We start from the raw sequence: 22,375 nt of genomic DNA, 5'->3' as shown, positions 1-22,375 counted from the left end.
TGCATGAGGTGCCCAGGGAATCACTGCATGGTGCCCAGGGAATCACTGCATGAGGTGCCCAGGGAATCACTGCATGAGGTGCCCAGGGAATCACTGCATGAGGTGCCCAGGGAATCACTGCATGTGGTGCCCAGGGAATCACTGCATGGTGCCCAGGGAATCACTGCATGGTGCCCAGGGAATCACTGCATGGTGCCCAGGGAATCACTGCATGGTGCCCAGGGAATCACTGCATGAGGTGCCCAGGGAATCACTGCATGGTGCCCAGGGAATCACTGCATGAGGTGCCCAGGACTGTCTGTGGAAGAAAAAATTATAATCTTTCAAAATGTCAAAATGTGGGTCTAAAAGTGGGCACCCCACGTCGCCGTTTTGAAAGAATGAAAGGGCACATAATGTGTTAATTAAGCAATATTACACCAGAGAGTGTGGTTTTTAACGTGATTATTGCCACGACAGTGATGCGGTCGGGAACGAGACGGAGTCGAGTTCCGCAAGCATCACTGAAGCATCAATAATCACGTTAAACCACAAATCCAATTATACAACAGTTACCCTTAAAACTATCAAAATCGCTGAAAGAATATATTTTCTTAATGACAGATGTAGTCACTATACGAACACAAATGTCCCAAGAAACTAGCTATAGCCTAGCCGCGCAGTTTGCTATAGCGCTCTGGGAGAACAGAGCGGCTGAATCCTTTGTTTTGATTGGGTGGTGAACAGTGCTGGTTTGATCCACAGCTGGAAGGCCGTTTCAACCAATCAGATTGCTTCCTCATAACGACCTGTTGTAGAATAGTGGATCTACAAAAGGCACAACAAGACACACACACACACACACACACACACACACACACACACACACACACACACACACACACACACACAGGGGTCTCACCTTCGTGAATGGGGGTCTGGGAGCCGTACATGGGTGTTCTGGAGCCTGTTCCATACATGGGCGTCTGGGAGCCGTACATGGGGGTGCGTCCGTGAGTCGACGTCATGCCGCTGTGCCTCTTAGCTCCCCTAGAGAGAGAGAGAGGGAGAGAGACACACACACACACACACACACACACACACACACACACACACACACACACACACACACACACACACACCTGTTTAGCAGAGCGAATGAAGAACATGAAGGAATTATCCCTTCTAGTCTAAACCCCGCCCCATAAAGTGATTGTCCAATCGACGCCAATCCAAATTGTTTAGCAACCGTTGCTATGCAGGTCAAGCTAACGTCATGGCTGTGTTGTTGAACACACACACAGCTTAACGTCATGGCTGTGTTGTTGAACACACACACAGCTTAACGTCATGGCTGTGTTGTTGAACACACACATGGCTTAACGTCATGGCTGTGTTGTTGAACACACACACAGCTTAACGTCATGGCTGTGTTGTTGAACACATACACAGCTTAACGTCATGGCTGTGTTGTTGAACACATACACAGCTTAACGTCATGGCTGTGTTGTTGAACACACACACAGCTTAACGTCATGGCTGTGTTGTTGAACACACACACAGCTTAACGTCATGGCTGTGTTGTTGAACACACACTCAGCTTAACGTCATGGCTGTGTTGTTGAACACACACTCAGCTTAACGTCATGGCTGTGTTGTTGAACACACACACAGCTTAACGTCATGGCTGTGTTGTTGAACACACACACAGCTTAACGTCATGGCTGTGTTGTTGAACACACACACAGCTTAACGTCATGGCTGTGTTGTTGAACACACACTCAGCTTAACGTCATGGCTGTGTTGTTGAACACACACTCAGCTTAACGTCATGGCTGTGTTGTTGAACACACACACAGCTTAACGTCATGGCTGTGTTGTTGAACACACACACAGCTTAACGTCATGGCTGTGTTGTCAGTAGGTTTAACCCTACATGGTGGTCAGTAGGTTTAACCGTACATGGTGGTCAGTAGGTTTAACCCTTTACGTACAGGGTGGTCAGTAGGTTTAACCCTTTACGTACATGGTGGTCAGTCGCTGTCTGTCCACGGAGATGGTCTGGCAGGTCGAGTGAAGCTCCACCCTGGCAGTGGACTCTGTGGCGTCCTTCACCACACCGATGTACCCTGGGAAATGTAGGCACAGCATTACATTAGACTCTGCTCTAATGCACCCTGGGAAATGTAGGCACAGCATTACTGTCACAAACTGTAAAGGGCAAGTTCCCCTCCGCTCCACAAGGAGACCCCACCATGGCTCAGGAAGGACTTGTGGCAGTGCCTCACTGCCTCCCTCACTTCCTCCCAATAAAGCAGGCCTGGATCATGCTCACTTGTCCTTTTGTCTTCAAACACATGCACAGCCCTCGGCCACCCTTGTTTGCTGTGTGCATGACCAGATGGTTCCCTATGCGTCTTTGAACTTGTTTCAATGTAAGTCACCATGATGTGGGTTATATTTAAGACTGATGCATTTGATTTAAACTTATATTCTGATTTATATTGTGAACTTATACTAGATATGTGGCTAATTATTATTTGAATATGCAATAGGAAATGTATAAATATGAACTAAAGGCCATACTTTATAATTTAATGTTTATATAGAAATATACTATAACTATTTTATTTCCTGTTTATTTATAGAACCATCATCAAGGCAATCATCTGAATGTCAACCTTTATCCAGCAAAATAAAACTGGATAATACAAAATCCTGCTTCCTGGTGGTTTGTGGCTCCAGTTGAACTTTATATCCTAACAATTACATTAGACTCTGCTCTAATGCACCCTGGGAAATGTAGGCACAGCATTACACTAGACTCTGCTCTAATGCACCCTGGGAAATGTAGGCACAGCATTACATTAGACTCTGCTCTAATGCACCCTGGGAAATGTAGGCACAGCATTACATTAGACTCTGCTCTAATGCACCCTGGGAAATGTAGGCACAGCATTACACTAGACTCTGCTCTAATGCACCCTGGGAAATGTAGGCACAGCATTACACTAGACTCTGCTCTAATGCACCCTGGGAAATGTAGGCACAGCATTATATTAGAGGCTCTAATGCACCCTGGGAAATGTAGGCACAGCATTACATGGATGACCAATCACATCATGGTTGGTGGGAGTGCTTGGCCAATAAGGGACCGCCTCATGTAGCACAATGTGTCAAAATGTCTTTGTATGGTCTGGCCAATGAGAGCTCACCTTTGTACGGTCCCTGTGAGATACGGACGGTCTGGCCAATCAGGTCGTTGTCTCTCCTGCCGCGGCCCCGCCCCATTCCTCCTCCGCCTCCTCCGGCTCCGCCCCTTTGCTGCTGACCTGGAAGAACACCAAGGTGAGGACAGTGATGTCATCCATGACGTCACCAAGGTGAGGACAGTGATGTCATCCATGACGTCACCAAGGTGAGGACAGTGATGTCATCCATGACGTCACCAAGGTGAGGACAGTGATGTCATCCATGACGTCACCAAGGTGAGGACAGTGATGTCATCAGAAGGTGAGGACAGTGACATCATCCAAGGCCTTAACCCATTCTGAACGGGAACCCATTTTGGTGTCAGCATTATGTTATGCTTTAGCTATTGAAAAATAGCAGATCTACAAGCTCGTAGCGCGCCACCGAGTGGCGCGCTACGAGCTTGTAGGTCTGCTATTTTTGGAAAAATCAAAGAACGACTGACATAGAAACATAGCTTTTTCAGAAAACTGTCAGGATGTAGAAGACATTTATTAGAATCTGATCTCAGGTCAGAATGGATTAATTCATAAATCAAGCTGGACACTGTGTGTGTGCGTGTGTGTGAGCTTGTAGGTCTGCTATTTTTTGAAAAATCGAAGAACGGCTTGACATTAGAAACATGGCTTTTTCTAGAAAACTGTCAGGATGTAGAAGAACATTTTATAGAATCTGATCTCAGGTCAGAACGGGTTAATGCAGATTGCAGGAATGCCCAAATCAGGCATCGGCTACATTCTGTTCAGTGTCTGCGATAATTGGCGGTCGACCATATATGGAGAAGGCGATGCTTCCTGTACCCGTGATCTGTATCTGAAGCACTCGTTGGAGAGTTTTACAACGCTGTGTGCATCCGTATATTGTTCAAGAAATGTCTCGTAAAATGTGAATGCAAATAAAGAAGTTAACCCATTCTGAACGGGAACCCATTTTGGTGTTAGCATCATGTCGTGCTTTAGCTATTGAAAAATAGCAGATCTACAAGCTCATAGCGCGCCACCGAGTGGCGCGCTATGAGCTTGTAGGTCTGCTATTTTTTGAAAAATCGAAGAACGACTGATTTTTTTTTAGAATCTGATCTCAGGTCAGAATGGGTTAATCAGACCAGTGTGTGTCCAGTGGAAACCTGGTATGAATCTGATCTCAGGTCAGAATGGGTTAATCAGACCAGTGTGTGTCCCAGTGGAAACCTCGTATGAATCTGATCTCAGGTCAGAATGGGTTAATCAGACCAGTGTGTGTCCTAGTGGAAACCTGGTATGAATCTGATCTCAGGTCAGAATGGGTTAATCAGACCAGTGTGTGTCCATGTGGAAACCTCGTATGAATCTGATCTCAGGTCAGAATGGGTTAATCAGACCAGTGTGTGTCCATGTGGAAACCTGGTATGAATCTGATCTCAGGTCAGAATGTGTGGTTCTCACCTCCTCCTCCGTGGTGCATTGGGCTGCTGATGCGAGGACTCATGGGAGCGAAGCCTCCCACGGTGAAGTTGGTCACGTCTCGAGGCTGCAAGATGGACGCAGCGATGTCGTTAACAAGATGTACGCAGCGATGTCGTTAATAAGATGGACGCAGCGATGTCGTTAATAAGATGTACGCAGCGATGTCGTTAATAAGATGTACGCAGCGATGTCGTTAATAAGATGGACGCAGCGATGTCGTTAATAAGATGGACGCAGCGATGTCGTTAATAAGATGTACGCAGCGATGTCGTTAATAAGATGGACGCAGCGATGTCGTTAATAAGATGGACGCAGCGATGTCTTTAACAAGATGGACGCAGTGATAAGACATTTAGTGCCGGAAGTGCATCAAAATAGAAGCTCCGGGGTGCCAGAGTTGTCTGATCGCTTTTACTCTGAAAGCCATGAACCGGAAACACTTTCCTAAAAAAGTTGACTTTACAAAGAGACCTCACATCCCCGATCATCTTAATTAATTTTTTTACGCTCCAAAAAGCGTTCATATTTTACGGATGAGAGACGGATGAGGAGCAGAAATGAAGCGCCAGCATATCGATCCATTCATCACCACGGAGAGCGCCCTGGATTAGGAGATACGAGTCATTCTTTCCGCCGCGCTAACATGGGAGTCAATGACAAGCAAATAGTTGCACAGAGCGTTAGCGTACGGAAAGCGAAAAGCGAAATGCCAAAAAAAGAAATAGGAAAAATTCTGAATATTCTTATCTCGCCCCGCGTCGCTGGGACGTCGCTAGGATGTCCACAGACGTCGTAGGCACTAATATTTCGGGATCCTTATGACGTTCTCACACATCGTACGAACTGAAACGGTTAACACTGATGTACTGATGTTAAAATATATTAGTCTGGTCTAGAGGGGCGGGTAGCCTGGCCCAGTCAGCGTGCTTTCTGGTCTAGAGGGGCGGGTAGCCTGGCCCAGACAGCGTGCTTTCTGGTCTAGAGGGGCGGGTAGCCTGGCCCAGACAGCGTGCTTTCTGGTCTAGAGGGGCGGGTAGCCTGGCCCAGACAGCGTGCTTTCTGGTCTAGAGAAAGTTTGGTTCACCGATCCGAGCATAAAGTACATAAGTATTATAAAGTATATAATATAAGGCGTACCAGAACCAGGTGTCTGGTCTAAGTATTATAATGTAAGGCGTACCAGAACCAGGTGTCTGGTCTAAGTATGTAATGTAAGGCGTACCAGAACCAGGTGTCTGGTCTAAGTATGTAATATAAGGCGTACCAGAACCAGGTGTCTGGTCTAAGTATTATAATGTAAGGAGTACCAGAACCAGGTGTCTGGTCTAAGTATGTAATGTAAGGCGTACCAGAACCAGGTGTCTGGTCTAAGTATTATAATGTAAGGCGTACCAGAACCAGGTGTCTGGTCTAAGTATGTAATGTAAGGCGTACCAGAACCAGGTGTCTGGTCTAAGTATGTAATGTAAGGCGTACCTTGGAGCCTCCTGCCAGAACCAGGTGTCTGGTCTTACAGACGAACATGCCTCCGTTCTCCACCAGCTTCTTACAGTGAAGGAACGCGAAGCCACGGAACAGGTGCCGGATCTCACCCTCGCGACCCTGTAACAAGCACGCACACACACACACACACACACACACACACACACACACACACACACACACGCAAGGAAACACAAAGTACATGCTCATCAACACATTGACAAATTAAACGTAGATTTTCTGTATTATTTTGAGACGGCTCCGATATGGCCAATAATGATATGCTACCGATTAAACACAATCGGTGCCGGAAGTGCTTCAAAATAGGAGCTCTGGGTGGCCGGGGTTGTCTCAGCTAAAGTTCTCAACGGGCCCAAAAATTATGGCCCGGCCCGACCCTACCCTAACTGGGTGGGCCCGAGGCTCGGCCCTACCCTAAAAATTGCCATAATGTTAAGCCCGAAGCCCAACAAAAGCCCGAAAGAAAAAAAAGAGAGAAAAAAAAGCAGCACTAAATGGCAGCGCAGCGGCGCCGTGTTTCAGTGTGAAAGTGAGAACGGAGATCAGCGGATTTATCGAAATAAAGGATGTATGTAACTCACGTTAGAATAGGCTATTAATGTTCCATAACTTCCATTTCCAATCATTCTAATGGATTCCATACAGTGGTGGTGGTGACTGGTGAGTAAACATGAATAGCTGCTGCAGCTCCCTCCCTTAGTTTCCTCTGAAGTGAAGTTGCTTTACGTGTAGCTATAAGTTATATATCACCATCATGGATCGTTTGGTGACGTTGATTAATAATTAGGTTTTATTCATCGCAGCCAGCTGGGTTAACGAGACTCTCAGTGCAACATGACGAAAACCTGACGCTTCTTCAGCTGTGATAATCCGATTGATTTGATAAAATATTTAAGCATATGGCAACTTGGCAAGTTAACTGGTGGTTAGTAGCTCGTTTGGTGCGCAAACCAGAGGGAAACCAGCGGTAGCAAGGCACGCAAGTCTCTCACCGTTCACTGTTCTCTACTGCCTGCGCGCGGGGCAGGCTGCAATGCTGCTCTGGCCTCGTACACACATGCTGGACTGACATGATCTGTTCTGTCTGTGTTTCATGGCCGCCTTATTCTCAATGCTTTTCTAATGGAAGTCACGTGGTTTGACATGTGTGTACGAGGCCTCCGAGTCTGAAATGCCAGTGCGATGCGACCCCGTCTCCAGTCTTCCTCCTGTCACAAGTGAATCGCCTAGCGCAGCCCTCTTCATAATAAATGCATACACGTATACACAATCACATTACACAAATAACAGAATTGCTATTTTTATTATAATAACACTTAAAAAAAAAAAAAAAAAAGAACAAAATTGCGGAAAATCACAGAGCCCGAGGCTCGGCCCGGCCCGACTAATTAGCATATTATTTGGGCCCGGCCCGGCCCTAAAACGTCGGGTCGGGTCGGGCTTGGTCGGGCCTGGTCGGGTTCGGGCAGAGTTTGAGAACTTTAGTCTCAGCGCTTTTACTCTGAAGGCCATGACCCGGAAACAATCCACTAAAAAAAGTTGACTTTACATTGCTAGCTTACATTGCGATCATTTTAATTTATACGATATATGATCCAAAAAGCGTTCATATTTTAGCGGGAGAGAGACGGATGAGGAGCAGAAATGAAGCGCCAGCATATCGATCCATTCATCACCTCGGAGAGCGCCCTGGATTAGGAGATACGAGTCATTCTTTCCGCCGCGCTAACATGTAAGTCAACGGTAAGCTAATATGAGCCCAGAGCGTTAGCATACGGCAGCCGAAAGGGCCAAAAAATAAAAGAATAGGAAGAATTCTGAATATTCTTATCTCGAGGTGAAGGTTCATTCATTCATTCATTGGGAGGTGAAGGTTCATTCATTCATACATTGGGATGTGAAGGTTCATTCATTCATACATTGGGAGGTGAAGGTTCATTCATTCATACATTGGGAGGTGAAGGTCCATTCATTCATACATTGGGAGGTGAAGGTTCATTCATTCATTCATACATTGGGAGGTGAAGGTTCATTCATTCATACATTGGGAGGTGAAGGTTCATTCATTCATACATTGGGAGGTGAAGGTTCATTCATTCATACATTGGGAGGTGAAGCGGTGAACAGTCGACGCAAGCGTCCTCACTTCACACATTCACACACCGACGGTGGCGAGCTGAGCTCACACCGACTGACTCATTGGAGGCAGGGTGGGGTTCAGTGTCTCATTGGAGGCAGTGTGGGGTTCAGTGTCTCATTGGAGGCAGGGTGGGGTTCAGTGTCTCATTGGAGGCAGTGTGGGGTTCAGTGTCTCATTGGAGGCAGGGTGGGGTTCAGTGTCTCATTGGAGGCAGTGTGGGGTTAAGTGTCTCATTGGAGGCAGTGTGGGGTTCAGTGTCTCATTGGAGGCAGTGTGGGGTTCAGTGTCTCATTGGAGGCAGTGTAGGGTTCAGTGTCTCATTGGAGGCAGTGTGGGGTTCAGTGTCTCATTGGAGGCAGTGTGGGGTTCAGTGTCTCATTGGAGGCAGTGTGGGGTTCAGTGTCTCATTGGAGGCAGTGTGGGGTTCAGTGTCTCATTGGAGGCAGTGTGGGGTTCAGTGTCTCATTGGAGGCAGTGTGGGGTTCAGTGTCTCATTGGAGGCAGTGTGGGGTTCAGTGTCTCATTGGAGGCAGTGTAGGGTTCAGTGTCTCATTGGAGACAGTGTGGGGTTCAGTGTCTCATTGGAGGCAGTGTAGGGTTCAGTGTCTCATTGGAGGCAGTGTGGGGTTCAGTGTCTCATTGGAGGCAGTGTGGGGTTCAGTGTCTCATTGGAGGCAGTGTAGGGTTCAGTGTCTCATTGGAGGCAGTGTGGGGTTCAGTGTCTCATTGGAGGCAGTGTAGGGTTCAGTGTCTCATTGGAGGCAGTGTGGGGTTCAGTGTCTCATTGGAGGCAGTGTGGGGTTCAGTGTCTCATTGGAGGCAGTGTAGGGTTCAGTGTCTCATTGGAGGCAGTGTGGGGTTCAGTGTCTCATTGGAGGCAGTGTAGGGTTCAGTGTCTCATTGGAGGCAGGGTGGGGTTCAGTGTCTTGCCCAAAGGACACTTCGACATGTGGACAGGAGGAGGAGCCGGGATTCGAACCGCCGACCCAGGGATCATTGGACGACCCGCTCTACCTCCTGAGCCACAGACGAGAGCGAACATTTTTTAACTCAAATCTTTGCTTCCTGGAACAACATGTTTTCAGATGTGGGTTGGTGGCCGATCACATCGTGGTTTGGGGGTCCTCGAGCACCACTGATAAAGAAACGATCCTTTGGGGGTCCTTGGGGGGTCCTTGGGGGTCCTTTTGGGTCCTTTGGGGGTCTTTGGGGGTCCTTTGGGGGTCCTCGAGCACCACTGATAAAGAAACGTGAGGTATTTCGGAGAAAGGCGCAAACCGTTTCCTCAGTGCTTCAGTAATTCGGAAAACTGACTTTTCTTTTTTCAATCGGCCTCAGGTCTAAATGGGGTAAAATAATAATGGCGCTTACAGAGTGAGGTCAAAGCTCACAGTGAGGTCGTAGTGAGGTCATAGGGAGGTCGTAGTGAGGTCGTCTGTAGTCTGTAGACTTAGATAGCATTTGACACAGACTTATAGCATGTTATGTAGACAGCACTATAATTGCATTGTATGTAGTCATAGCACGTCATAGTACATATGTATAGCATAGTAGTATAGATGTATAGTTTCATTATATAGATATTCCACTGTTAGCTTACGCATGTTTCTTGATAAATGCTTTTATGTGATGTATTCCCATGCTTTTGTTCTTGCTTAATGTAAGTCACTCTGGATTAGGAGCGTCTGATAAATGCCTAAATTGTAAATTGTGGTCCTTACAGAGTGTGGTCAGTGAGGTCGTAGCTCAGAGTGAGGTCATAGTGAGGTGGTCCTTACAGAGTGCGGTCAGTGAGGTCATAGTGAGGTCATAGTGAGGTCGTAGTGAGGTCATCCTTACAGAGTGCGGTCAGTGAGGTCGTAGCTCAGAGTGAGGTCATAGTGAGGTGGTGGTGAGGTCATAGTGAGGTCATAGTGAGGTCATCCTTACAGAGTGCGGTCAGTGAGGTCATAGTGAGGTCATAGTGAGGTCATCCTTACAGAGTGCGGTCAGTGAGGTCATAGTGAGGTCATAGTGAGGTCATAGTGAGGTGGTAGTGAGGTCATCCTTACAGAGTGCGGTCAGTGAGGTCATAGTGAGGTCATAGTGAGGTCATAGTGAGGTCGTAGTGAGGTCATCCTTACAGAGTGCGGTCAGTGAGGTCGTAGCTCAGAGTGAGGTCAGTGTGAGGTCATAGTGAGGTCAGTGTGAGGTCGTAGTGAGGTCATCCTTACAGAGTGCGGTCAGTGAGGTCATAGTGAGGTCATAGTGAGGTCATAGTGAGGTCGTAGTGAGGTCATCCTTACAGAGTGCGGTCAGTGAGGTCGTAGCTCAGAGTGAGGTCAGTGTGAGGTCATAGTGAGGTCAGTGTGAGGTCGTAGTGAGGTCATCCTTACAGAGTGCGGTCAGTGAGGTCATAGTGAGGTCATAGTGAGGTCATAGTAAGGTCATCCTTACAGAGTGCGGTCAGTGAGGTCATAGTGAGGTCATCCTTACAGAGTGCGGTCAGTGAGGTCATAGTGAGGTCATAGTGAGGTCGTAGTGAGGTCATCCTTACAGAGTGCGGTCAGTGAGGTCGTAGTGAGGTCATCCTTACAGAGTGCGGTCAGTGAGGTCATAGTGAGGTCATAGTGAGGTCGTAGTGAGGTCATCCTTACAGAGTGCGGTCCGTCGATGACCTTAACGATGTCCTTCACATGGATGTTGTTTTGCTCAGAGTCCAGAGCCACGGCCATGCGGTTATCCTTCCTCCTGTTGACCGCCTGGTGGCGCACGGTCATCACCTTACCGTGCATGTTGAGCACCTACACACACACACACACACACACACAGAGATACACACACACACACACACACACACACACACACACACACACACACACACAGACACACACACACAGACACACACACACACACACACACACACACACACAGCTTGATTTATGAATTAATCCATTCTGACCCGAGATCAGATTCTAAAAAAAAATCTTCTACATCCTGACAGTGTTCTGATAAAGCTATGTTTCTATGTCAGTCGCTCTTAAAGCTATGTTTCTATGTCAGTCGTTCTTCCATTTTTCAAAAATAGCAGACCTACAAAGCGCTATGAGCTTGTAGATCTGCTATTTTTCCAATAGCTAAAGCATAACACAGTGCTAACACCAAAAGGGGTTCCCGCCCAGAATGGGGGGGTCTCTCTCTCTCTCTGTGTGTACCTGGAATGTCTCTCTCTCTCTCTCTCTCTCTGTGTACCTGGAATGTCTCTCGCTCCAGCCTGACGATGACCCCTACGGTCTGGGGGTCAAGCTGGACCAGCTCCCCCCACTCATGCTGCCCCCCCGCATCCACTCCGGAGGCCGTCTCTGAGCACAGCTGGAGGTCCCTGGGGAGCACCTTCAGCTACACACACACACACACACACACACACACACACACACACACACACACACACACACACACACACACACACACACACACACACACACACACACACACACACACACACACACACACACACACACACACACACACACACACACACACACACACACACACACACACACACACACACACACACACACACACTAGTTTATAGGACATTTAACCCATTCATTTTTTAAATGTCCTGACAGTTTTCTGAATCTGTGGGGCATTCGAGCATGGGGCTAAATATGTATTTTTTTACAAAATGTTATGGTGATTTATTTTTTTATTATTTACTATAGCCCTACTAGACCCCAAGAAATTACATCTGGCCACAAAAGATCACAGGATCTACTGAATGTGACAAACTGACATATTGAGCCTATACACACAGTATAAGCCTTCCCCCAGTAGGCTACCTTCACATTCAGTAGATCCTGTGATATTCTGTGGCCAGATGTATAATTTCCTGGCATTTATTGGGACTATAGTAAACCATAAAAAAATAAATCCCCATAAAATTGTTTAAAAAAATACATATTTAGCCCCATGCTCGAATGCCCCCGCCCACCTGTCAAAAACAGTTAAAATCCCTAAAACGAAAGAAAGCAGCAAATTAAAAGAAATGAACACTCATCTTTTACTTTATCTAATAACAAACTAAAACATGAACCTTGGTTGGAAAAAACTAAAGTTGTCCTTTAAACCCATATTCCCTTGTACAATCTGATACCTCACACTAAACCTGACATTGGGCGACCTCTGGTTGGAGGCCCTCAGTAAGTAGACAGTTGGATATAGAGCAATTTACTGTCTAAACTGAAAGATGGATACAATGTATGTAACGTAGATACCATACCCTGATGGAAAATGCTGTTTATTTTATTTATTTATTTTTTCTTCTTACTATGTTCATTAGTACTTTCAAAACTAGTTTACCAATTACTTTTACTGTCTTGTACTGTCTGTCTTTGTTTTATTTGTCTTGTTCTGACCTTGATTGGGGGGGAGGAGGGGGGGATATTTACATGTCGGATACAACAAAATGTACACATGTTTTTTTCATTTATTCATCAATAAAAATCAAAATAAAGTGTAAAAAAAACAAAAAAAAAAAAAAAAAAAACGTTTTCACGGTTTTTCAAAAATAGCAGACCTACTTAGCTTGTAGATCTGCTATTTTTCAATAGCTAAATTAGAACAGTGTTTAAAACACCAAAAGGGGTTCGCGCCCAAAATGGATTAGGCAAAAGCCGTTGTAATGACTGATTTTACACTTGCTGAAAATAGCAGATCTACAAGCTCACAACGCGTCGTTGTGAGCTTGTAGCTTAGTTTTCATTTAGTTTTCACCAGTGGAAAAGGTAGTCGACGAACATTTTTCGTCTTAGTTTTAGTCGACGAAAACACGCACACACACACACACACACACACACACACGCACACGCACACGCACACACGCACACGCACACGCACACACGCGTACCTCGTGCATGGTGAGGTCAGAGAACAGGATGACAAAGTTCTCCTCCACCCTGACGATGAGGCCGGTGTCGCCCTCGTAGCGTCCGGCGATCACCTTCACGTGGTCGCCCATCCGGAAGTACTTCCGAAGCTCGTGAGCGGGGAACTCCAAGGGGTCCTAAACACACACACACACACACACACACACACACACACACACACACACACACACATTTAACATTGGGAGTGTAACCAAATGGAGCTGCTCGCTCCATGTTGTGCCCTAAGGTCTTCCACTGCTGGCCTGCTCGCTTTGCCTAAAAAAAATGGCAACTAAAAAATATAATAATAAGCAGACTTGGCAACCTGACTGTAGAAAGTAACAGTACAGTAAAGAACCTGGGGGTTATTATCAATTCCGAATTGAATTTTAATTCACACATTAATCATGTTACCAAGATTGCCTTTTTTCACCTTAGAAATATTGCACGAATCAGAGCCTATGTGTCTTTGGACGATGCAAAAACGCTAATCCACGCCTTTGTTTTTTCTCGGCTTGATTACTGCAATGCACTCTTTTCAGGACTGCCTAAGAAAACAACTGACAGACTACAACTTGTCCAAAATGCAGCAGCTAGAGTTTTAACTAGAACTAAGATGAGAGAACATATTACTCCAGTTTTGGCATCACTGCACTGGCTTCCGGTTGTTTTTAGGATTGATTTTAAAATTATTTTACTTGTCTATAAAGCTCTCAATGGTCTCGCGCCTTCCTACCTACATGACTGCCTGCCTAAATATGTCCCAAACCGCCCCCTAAGGTCTTCCACTGCTGGCCTGCTCGCTTTGCCTAAAAAAATGGCAACTAAGCAGCTTTTTGCTTCTACGGGCCGTCGGCATGGAACAAACTCCCACTGTACCTTCGTCAGGCAGCCTCTGTAGACATTTTTAAAGCTCAGCTCAAAACCCACCTCTACAACAATGCTTTTAAGTGATCTTTTTATTTTATTTTTATTTTATTCATGTCTTCACTGTATTGTATTACTGCTTGTTTTTTATTGTCGTTTTTTAATGTCGTTGCCCTGCTTTATCTGTTCTTATCTTTGTACCACTGCCTTCTCCTGATTTGACACTGCGCTATTGCCCTATTGTTTTAAACTGCATGCCTGTTTTAATGCTGTTTTGTTTTGCTTTTGTTTTTATTAATTTTTCTGCTCTGTAAAGCACTTTGAGCTACATTTATGTATGAAAGGTGCTATATAAATAAAGTTTATTATTATTATTATTATTTATTATTATTAAAAAATACGGGGAAGCAGCTTTTTGCTTCTACGGGCCGTCGGCATGGAACAAGCTCCCACTGTACCTTCGTCAGGCAGCCTCTGTAGACATTTTTAAAGCTCAGCTCAAGACCCACTTCTACAACACTGCTTTTAATTGATCTTTTATTTATTGTTATTCATGTCCTCACTGTATTGCATTACTGCTTGTTTTTTAATGTCGTTGCCTTGCTTTTCTTTTATTCTCCATTGCTCTGTAAAGCACTTTGAGCTGCATTTCATGTCATGAAAGGTGCTATACAAATAAAGTTTTATTATTATTATTAACGCGATCGTGACAAAATAGCCTACGTTGTCAAAGAGACGAGGAGGATAAAAGGCAGCCTGAAACGGGAACGTCGCGCTCTACGCCCAGCGGCCATCAGGGCTGGTGTTTAGTTTGTTCTTTTCTCAGTGTTTTCAAATGGATTTTTTAAACGACGCAAAACTTGGAATTCCTGCCCAGGCGGTGGCGTAACCGTCTGGGCACCCGACTGGTGATCCAGTCGCAGTGTGGCCACGGGTTCGACTCCCGAGCCCGACACGGCCTTTACTGCATGTCTTCCCTTCCCCCCCCCCCCATCTCTCTCCTGTTTCCTGTCAGCCTACTGTCTGTCCCTTCAAAAATCAATAAAAAACAAAACAATATCTTTAAAAAAAACCTTGGAATTCCCCTCTCGCGTGTGTGTATGCGTGTGTGTGTGTGCGCGTGCGTGTCTGTGTGTGTGTGTGTCTGTGACTGTGTGTGTGTGCGTGCGTGTGTGCGTGCGTGTCTGTGTGTGTGTGTGTGTGCGTGCCTACCTTCAGGTCTTCGTGTTTGGGCATGATGGTGATCTTGTTTCCGTCCACACTGAGGATCTTCCCCTGAAGGTTGATCAGCTCTCCTTCACACACCTCCACGTTGTCGCCCGCCTGGAGGTTGTGTTCACGCTCCTTACCTACACACGCACACACACACACACACACACACACGCACACACACACACACACACACGCACACACACACACACACACGCACACACATGCAGACACACACGACTCAGTGACCAGTGACAGCTCAATATAGAGCGTCGCAGTCCCTCCCCCTTTCAGAACGACGAGTGGACCAGGAAATGAATCCCATTGCATTTTCCTCATAGGTGTTTATTTAAAGACGGTTACGCCGCGGACAAAGACAACTCGGATCGTGACCCAAATCATGACAATGAACACAATGTTTTGGGGCCGATAAAATTATTTATGAGAAGAAAAACAAAACAAATAGTGTTGTCTCCTGCCTTTATTTTCTTCTTTCTAATGATTTGATCGTCCCCCAAAACATTGTGTTCATTGTCATGATTTGTCACGATCCGAGTTGTCTTTGTCCGCGGCGTAACCGTCTTTAAATAAATACTTTAAGAAAAGCCTATGAGGAGAAATGCATTGGGATTCATTTCCTGGGCCACTCATCGTTCTGAAAGGGGGAGGGACTGCGACGCTCTATATGGTCGTACCAGTGACAGCTCCATATATGGTCGTACCTGACTCTGTGACAGCTCCATATATGGTCGTACCTGACTCTGTGACAGCTCCATATATGGTCGTACCTGACTCGGTGACCAGTGACAGCTCCATATATGGTCGTACCTGACTCAGTGACAGCTCCATATATGGTCGTACCTGACTCAGTGACCAGTGACAGCTCCATATATGGTCGTACCTGACTCAGTGACTCAGTGACAGCTCCATATATGGTCGTACCTGACTCAGTGACTCAGTGACAGCTCCATATATGGTCGTACCTGACTCAGTGACAGCTCCATATATGGTCGTACCTGACTCAGTGACTCTGTGACAGCTCCATATATGGTCATACCTGACTCGGTGACTCAGTGACAGCTCCATATATGGTCGTACCTGACTCAGTGACAGCTCCATATATGGTCATACCTGACTCAGTGACTCAGTGACAGCTCCATATATGGTCGTACCTGACTCAGTGACTCTGTGACAGCTCCATATATGGTCGTACCTGACTCAGTGACCAGTGACAGCTCCATATATGGTCGTACCTGACTCAGTGACTCAGTGACAGCTCCATATATGGTCGTACCTGACTCAGTGACTCTGTGACAGCTCCATATATGGTCGTACCTGACTCAGTGACCAGTGACAGCTCCATATATGGTCGTACCTGACTCTGTGACTCAGTGACAGCTCCATATACGGTCATACCTGACTCGGTGACCACCTCCAGATCGATGCCCTCTGGTTGGTCCTCGAACTTCTCCAGCTCCGACAGGGTGGGCTTCACTCCGTCTGTGATCTGTTAACCAATAGAAAACACCGGAATGAGACCATGTGATCTGTTAACCAATAGAAACACCGGAATGAATTTATATAGCGCCTTTATCCAAGGCGCGTTACATAGATTGTGCATTACATTCACCCATTCACACACCTTTACATAGATTGTGCATTACATTCACCCATTCACACACACACACACACATTCACACACCTTTACATAGACTGTGCATTACATTCACCCATTCACACACACATTCACACACCTTTACATAGATGGTGCATTACATTCACACACCTTTACATAGATTGTGCATTACATTCACCCATTCACACACACATTCACACACCTTTACATAGATTGTGCATTACATTCACCCATTCACACACATTCACACACCTTTACATAGATTGTGCATTACATTCACCCATTCACACACACATATTCACACACCTTTACATAGATTGTGCATTACATTCACCCATTCACACACACATTCACACACCTTTACATAGCTTGTGCATTACATTCACCCATTCACACACACATTCACACACCTTTACATAGATGGTGCATTACATTCACCCGTTCACACACACATTCACACACCTTTACATATATTGTGCATTACATTAACCCATTCACACACACATTCACACACCTTTACATAGACTGTGCATTACATTCACCCATTCACACACACATTCACACACCTTTACATAGATTGTGCATTACATTCACCCATTCACACACACATTCAACACCTTTACATAGATGGTGCATTACATTCACCCGTTCACACACATTCACACACCTTTACATAGACTGTGCATTACATTAACCCATTCACACACACATTCACACACCTTTACATAGATGGTGCATTACATTAACCCATTCACACACACATTCACACACCTTTACATAGACTGTGCATTACATTCACCCATTCACACACACATTCACACACCTTTACATAGATTGTGCATTACATTCACCCATTCACACACACATTCACACACCTTTACATAGATTGTGCATTACATTCACCCATTCACACACACATTCACACACCTTTACATAGATGGTGCATTACATTCACCCATTCACACACACATTCACACACCTTTACATAGATGGTGCATTACATTAACCCATTCACACACACATTCACACACCTTTACATAGACTGTGCATTACATTCACCCATTCACACACACATTCACACACCTTTACATAGATTGTGCATTACATTCACCCATTCACACACACATTCACACACACATTCATACACCGATTGCGGCAGAAGCCATGCAAGGCACCAACCAGCACATCGGGAGCAATCAGGGGTTCATGCAGTGTCTTTGCTCAAGGACACTTTGACATGTAGCCAGGAGGAGGAGGAGGAGCCGGGATTCGAACCGCCGACCCATGGATCATTGGACGACCCGCTCCACCTCCTGAGACACAGTCGCCCTTTGGAAGTAGTCATTACGTCATACGCATCAAACGGCGACATGGACGGAAACTAGTCCTTGCGCGCTCTGCTTGTGCAAGTAATAATAATGATAATAATAATAACCCATTCTGACCGGGCACCCATTTTGGTGTCGGCATCATGTTATGCTTTAGCTATTGAAAAATAGCAGATCTACAAGCTCATAGCGCGCCACTGAGTAGCGCGATACGAGCTTGTAGATCTGCTATTTTTTGAAAAATCGAAGAACGACTGACATTTTTTAGAATCTGATCTCAGGTCAGAATGGGTTCATCAGACCCAGTGTGTGTCCGGCGGAAACCTCGTATGAATCTGATCTCAGGTCAGAATGGGTTGATAATAATCGTCATCTCACCACAGCAGACATGGCGAAGCTCTTGAACAGGAACCCTTTCCGACTGTAGCGATTCCCCTCGAAGATCATGAAGTCACCGTCATGACTCACCTCCCCTCCCAGAGACCTGGAAGACATGGAGCGGATTAATGCACCTCTATGGAGCGGATTAATGCACCTGTCCTCCCAGAGACCTGGAAGACATGGAGCGGATTAATGCACCTGTCCTCCCAGAGACCTGGAAGACATGGAGCGGATTAATGCACCTGTCCTCCCAGAGACCTGGAAGACATGGAGCGGATTGATGCACCTGTCCTCCCAGAGACCTGGAAGACATGGAGCGGATTGATGCACCTGTCCTCCCAGAGACCTGGACCGGAAGATATGGACTGGGAGACAAGGAGCGGAAGATATGGACCAGGAGACATGGAGTGGAAGATAATAATAATAATAATAATAATAATAACTAGAAAAGTCGCATGTTGAATATTTTGGTCTTCTGCTCTTCAATGGAACTCATGTCTTTATATATTATTTTTTTAACTAATTTTTTTTATCCCACGATTTTTTAACCCAGTTTTCTTTTTCACCTAGTGCCAATTACTAATGTAATCCTGGGCGCTACCACTTCCTCTGCCAACCTGGGGGGGGGCAGCAGACTGACCTCATGCCTCCTTCAATGCATGAGGAGTCCAAGCTGCTTCTTTTCACCTGACAGAGGGGAATTTCCGCGGCCGGACGTAGCGCGTGGAAGGGACACGTCAGGGCCGATTCATACTCCTATTTTACCGCTGTTTCGGCGCTGTAGTGCCGAAATTATTTCGGCTCGTCAGAAATTTTCAGTAGCACCGAAGAGCCGACTTTAGGACGGTACCCCGCCCCCCCGAACCTCAAATGACGTCACATTGTAGGCTCTACAGAGCCGAACCGACTTTTATTCGGCTCTAAAATAGGAGTATGAATCGGCCCTTATTCTGACCAGTTTCTTTCCCCTCCATCAGGCGCCCCGGCTGGCCAGGGGGAGGTAGTTTTAGAGACCAGGATTACGGCATGTTTTTGTGAGGGTACCTACCCTAGGGGACACGGGGAGAACATGTGAGGGTACCTACCCTAGGGGACACGGGGAGAACATGTGAGGGTACCTACCCTAGGGGACACGGGGAGAACATGTGAGGGTACCTCCCCTAGGGGACACGGGGAGAACATGTGAGGGTACCTACCCTAGGGGACACGGGGAGAACATGTGAGGGTACCTACCCTAGGGGACACGGGAGAAAATGTGAGGGTACCTACCCTAGGGGACACGGGGAGAACATGTGAGGGTACCTACCCTAGGGGACACGGGGAGAACATGTGAGGGTACCTACCCTAGGGGACACGGGGAGAACATGTGAGGGTACCTACCCTAGGGGACACGGGGAGAACATGTGAGGGTACCTACCCTAGGGGACACGGGGAGAACATGCAAAGTCCACACAGAAAGGCCCCATCAACTCATGTCATTATAAACCATTGAATAGTTTGGTCTTTTCAGAGGAACTTGTGTCTTTATAAACCATTGTGTAAAAATGTAAAAAGAACCACCGCTCATCCGCTGAATAAACTTCAGTGAGGTGCTGGAGTCACACTTTTAGGGCCGGGACTTTAACGTGTTAATCGAGATTAATTAACTACAGAATAATTAATCGCGATTAACTACAGACAAATTAATCGCACCTTTTTGTTTCCCCCATAATAAAGTAGTTTTTATTTGTTTTCTCGTGCCCAGCCATGTAAAGCACATTTGAGTATTCATATACACACTGAAGACACTTTATATTATAGGCACTTGCTGCCTATATATTAGTGGTGGGGAAAAAAATCGATTCGTCAATTAATCGCGATGCCATCATGGGCGATAATTCATCGATGCACAAATGTCAAACATCGATTATATAATGTATTTTTTTTTACCGGAGCAAAAGGGCGGAACTAATCTGCGACTGCGCTGCGTCGTCGTACCGGACCGTTTAGAGTGACGCACACACAGCGCTCGCACGCTTTAGCTTTCAACAACCAAAACAGAACGAGTTACCAACGCGGAGGGGAAGAGAAAAAAGATGACAGAAAGGGAACATTTTGGATTGTATGAGGTTGAGGGGACACGAGAACTCGATAAAACTCACACCATCGACCGCCTGTGAAATGTGGCCGAGATGGGACGATGTAGTGTGGCTCCAAAGTGCTAACATGGCCCGGAATCCATCGCTCCCCACGACCGAATGTGAACGTAAAACCTTTGCAATAAAAGTGCCGATGGACTTCGTAATTCTAGTCGCCTTTTCTGAGTGCATGGGCAGCTGTCCGTGTGTTCGGGATGGGGATGGTTGTCTTGACTGCATCTCTGGATGTCAGTGGGCAATATGGTCTTGTACACGTTGTGAGTTGTATCGAGTTCCCGTGTCCCCTCAACATCATAGGATCCAAAATGTTGCCTTACTATTGTAAAATACTTTAAACCAAATGCTCCTTAATGTGTGCAAACAAACAGAAAGGTGCAACATAATAGTCTCAATAACTACCCCAAAGCTTCCTTAATGACACTTCAGTAACTGAAAATTAATCCCTGAATAAGGAAACAAAGAAAAGCACCTTTTTTGTCCTAACAAAGAATAAAGGCAATTTGAGTGCTGCTGACCTCAACCTAAATCCTGCCCATGTATTTCTATGACATGACATCTTATGTCATTATTAATATATATTTATTGTATGCTTGTACAAACTCATTATTTTCTTTTTTTAAAGAAAGCTGCTTATTGCTGTTCTGTATTTGCCCACGGACACCCATCTGAAAATATTTTCTTCTATGGACCCCCCCAGAAGCAAAGATTTGAGTTAAAAAAGTGCACTGTGAAAGAATATATATATATTCATAATCATTAGAAAGCACTTTGTTTATTAGTCACACAGTAACTGAGTGATTAACAGTGCGTGATTAATCATGATTAATCGGGATTAATCGAATCGTAACATAGCCCAATTAATCAGGATTAATCGGGATTCATCGAATCGTGACCCTCGGAAACGATGTGTAATCGCATCGCCAGGTACCTGACGATAACCGCCTCTACTATATATATCACCTGCCTATATATCACTGTTGGGATAAAACACATTTTTCTGTGGAGTTGTGTGCACTGGAAATAATAAAAAGTCCCCCCATTCTGTGTTGCCTATAGAACTGGAGGTCTGAAAAAAACAGTAACATTATGAAGTACATTGTTGTGATGTCACTGAGATGTACTTCATAATGTCACAGATTTTTTTTCAGACCTCCAGTTCTAGGCAACACAGAATGGGGGGGGGGGGACTTTCTTATTATATCCACACAACAACTCTGAGGTATATTAATGACAGTAAAATGTTGAAAATGAGTGGAATCCCGTAGTCACTGTTCACTGGGATACCAAAAACATTTGAAAAAAAGGTTTCTCACTGTTCTCGGGTTAAATATTGATATGCGATTAATCGAGATTAATTAACTACAAAGCCTCTGATTAATTAGATTATTTTTTTTAATCGAGTCCCAGCTCTAATTTATTTAGCAAGCGTTGGGTCTACTTTTTTTAAAATATATATACACGTTTATTTAACAGGGACAATACAAAAAACAATGTATCCAGTAGGGCTGGGTGCAATAACCGCAATACCGCCATACCGCCGGTATGTAACGCATACCGCGGTATCGGGTTCATTACCGCGGTTAAAAAAAA

At 45.6% G+C, this 22,375-nt stretch overlaps 1 protein-coding gene across 3 annotated transcripts in view; it reads right to left on the bottom strand.

Annotated features, from left to right (window-relative positions):
* supt5h (SPT5 homolog, DSIF elongation factor subunit) overlaps positions 1-22,375 on the bottom strand; it is a 73,565-nt gene that overhangs the window by 27,391 nt on the left and 23,799 nt on the right. For 2 of the 3 annotated variants that reach the window (XM_083773004.1, XM_083773006.1), the window contains 11 exons: positions 18,645-18,750; positions 16,719-16,809; positions 15,306-15,442; positions 13,208-13,363; positions 11,551-11,697; positions 10,956-11,102; positions 6,153-6,278; positions 4,656-4,740; positions 3,195-3,311; positions 2,006-2,108; positions 902-1,029 (listed from right to left, as the gene is read on the bottom strand). In XM_083773004.1, the coding sequence (XP_083629130.1) occupies positions 902-1,029; positions 2,006-2,108; positions 3,195-3,311; positions 4,656-4,740; positions 6,153-6,278; positions 10,956-11,102; positions 11,551-11,697; positions 13,208-13,363; positions 15,306-15,442; positions 16,719-16,809; positions 18,645-18,750 (1,343 nt within the window). Of the gene's footprint in view, positions 1-901; positions 1,030-2,005; positions 2,109-3,194; positions 3,312-4,655; positions 4,741-6,152; positions 6,279-10,955; positions 11,103-11,550; positions 11,698-13,207; positions 13,364-15,305; positions 15,443-16,718; positions 16,810-18,644; positions 18,751-18,801; positions 18,818-22,375 lie in introns of all 3 variants that reach the window. The other variant, XM_083773005.1, reaches the window with a different exon arrangement.

This window comes from Protomyctophum parallelum, assembly GCF_964188405.1.
Source record: "Protomyctophum parallelum genome assembly, chromosome: 9".
In the NCBI taxonomy this organism is placed as follows: Eukaryota; Metazoa; Chordata; class Actinopteri; order Myctophiformes; family Myctophidae; genus Protomyctophum; species Protomyctophum parallelum.
Note: the sequence above shows the minus strand (reverse complement) of the source record. Positions and strands in the feature narration are given on the sequence as shown.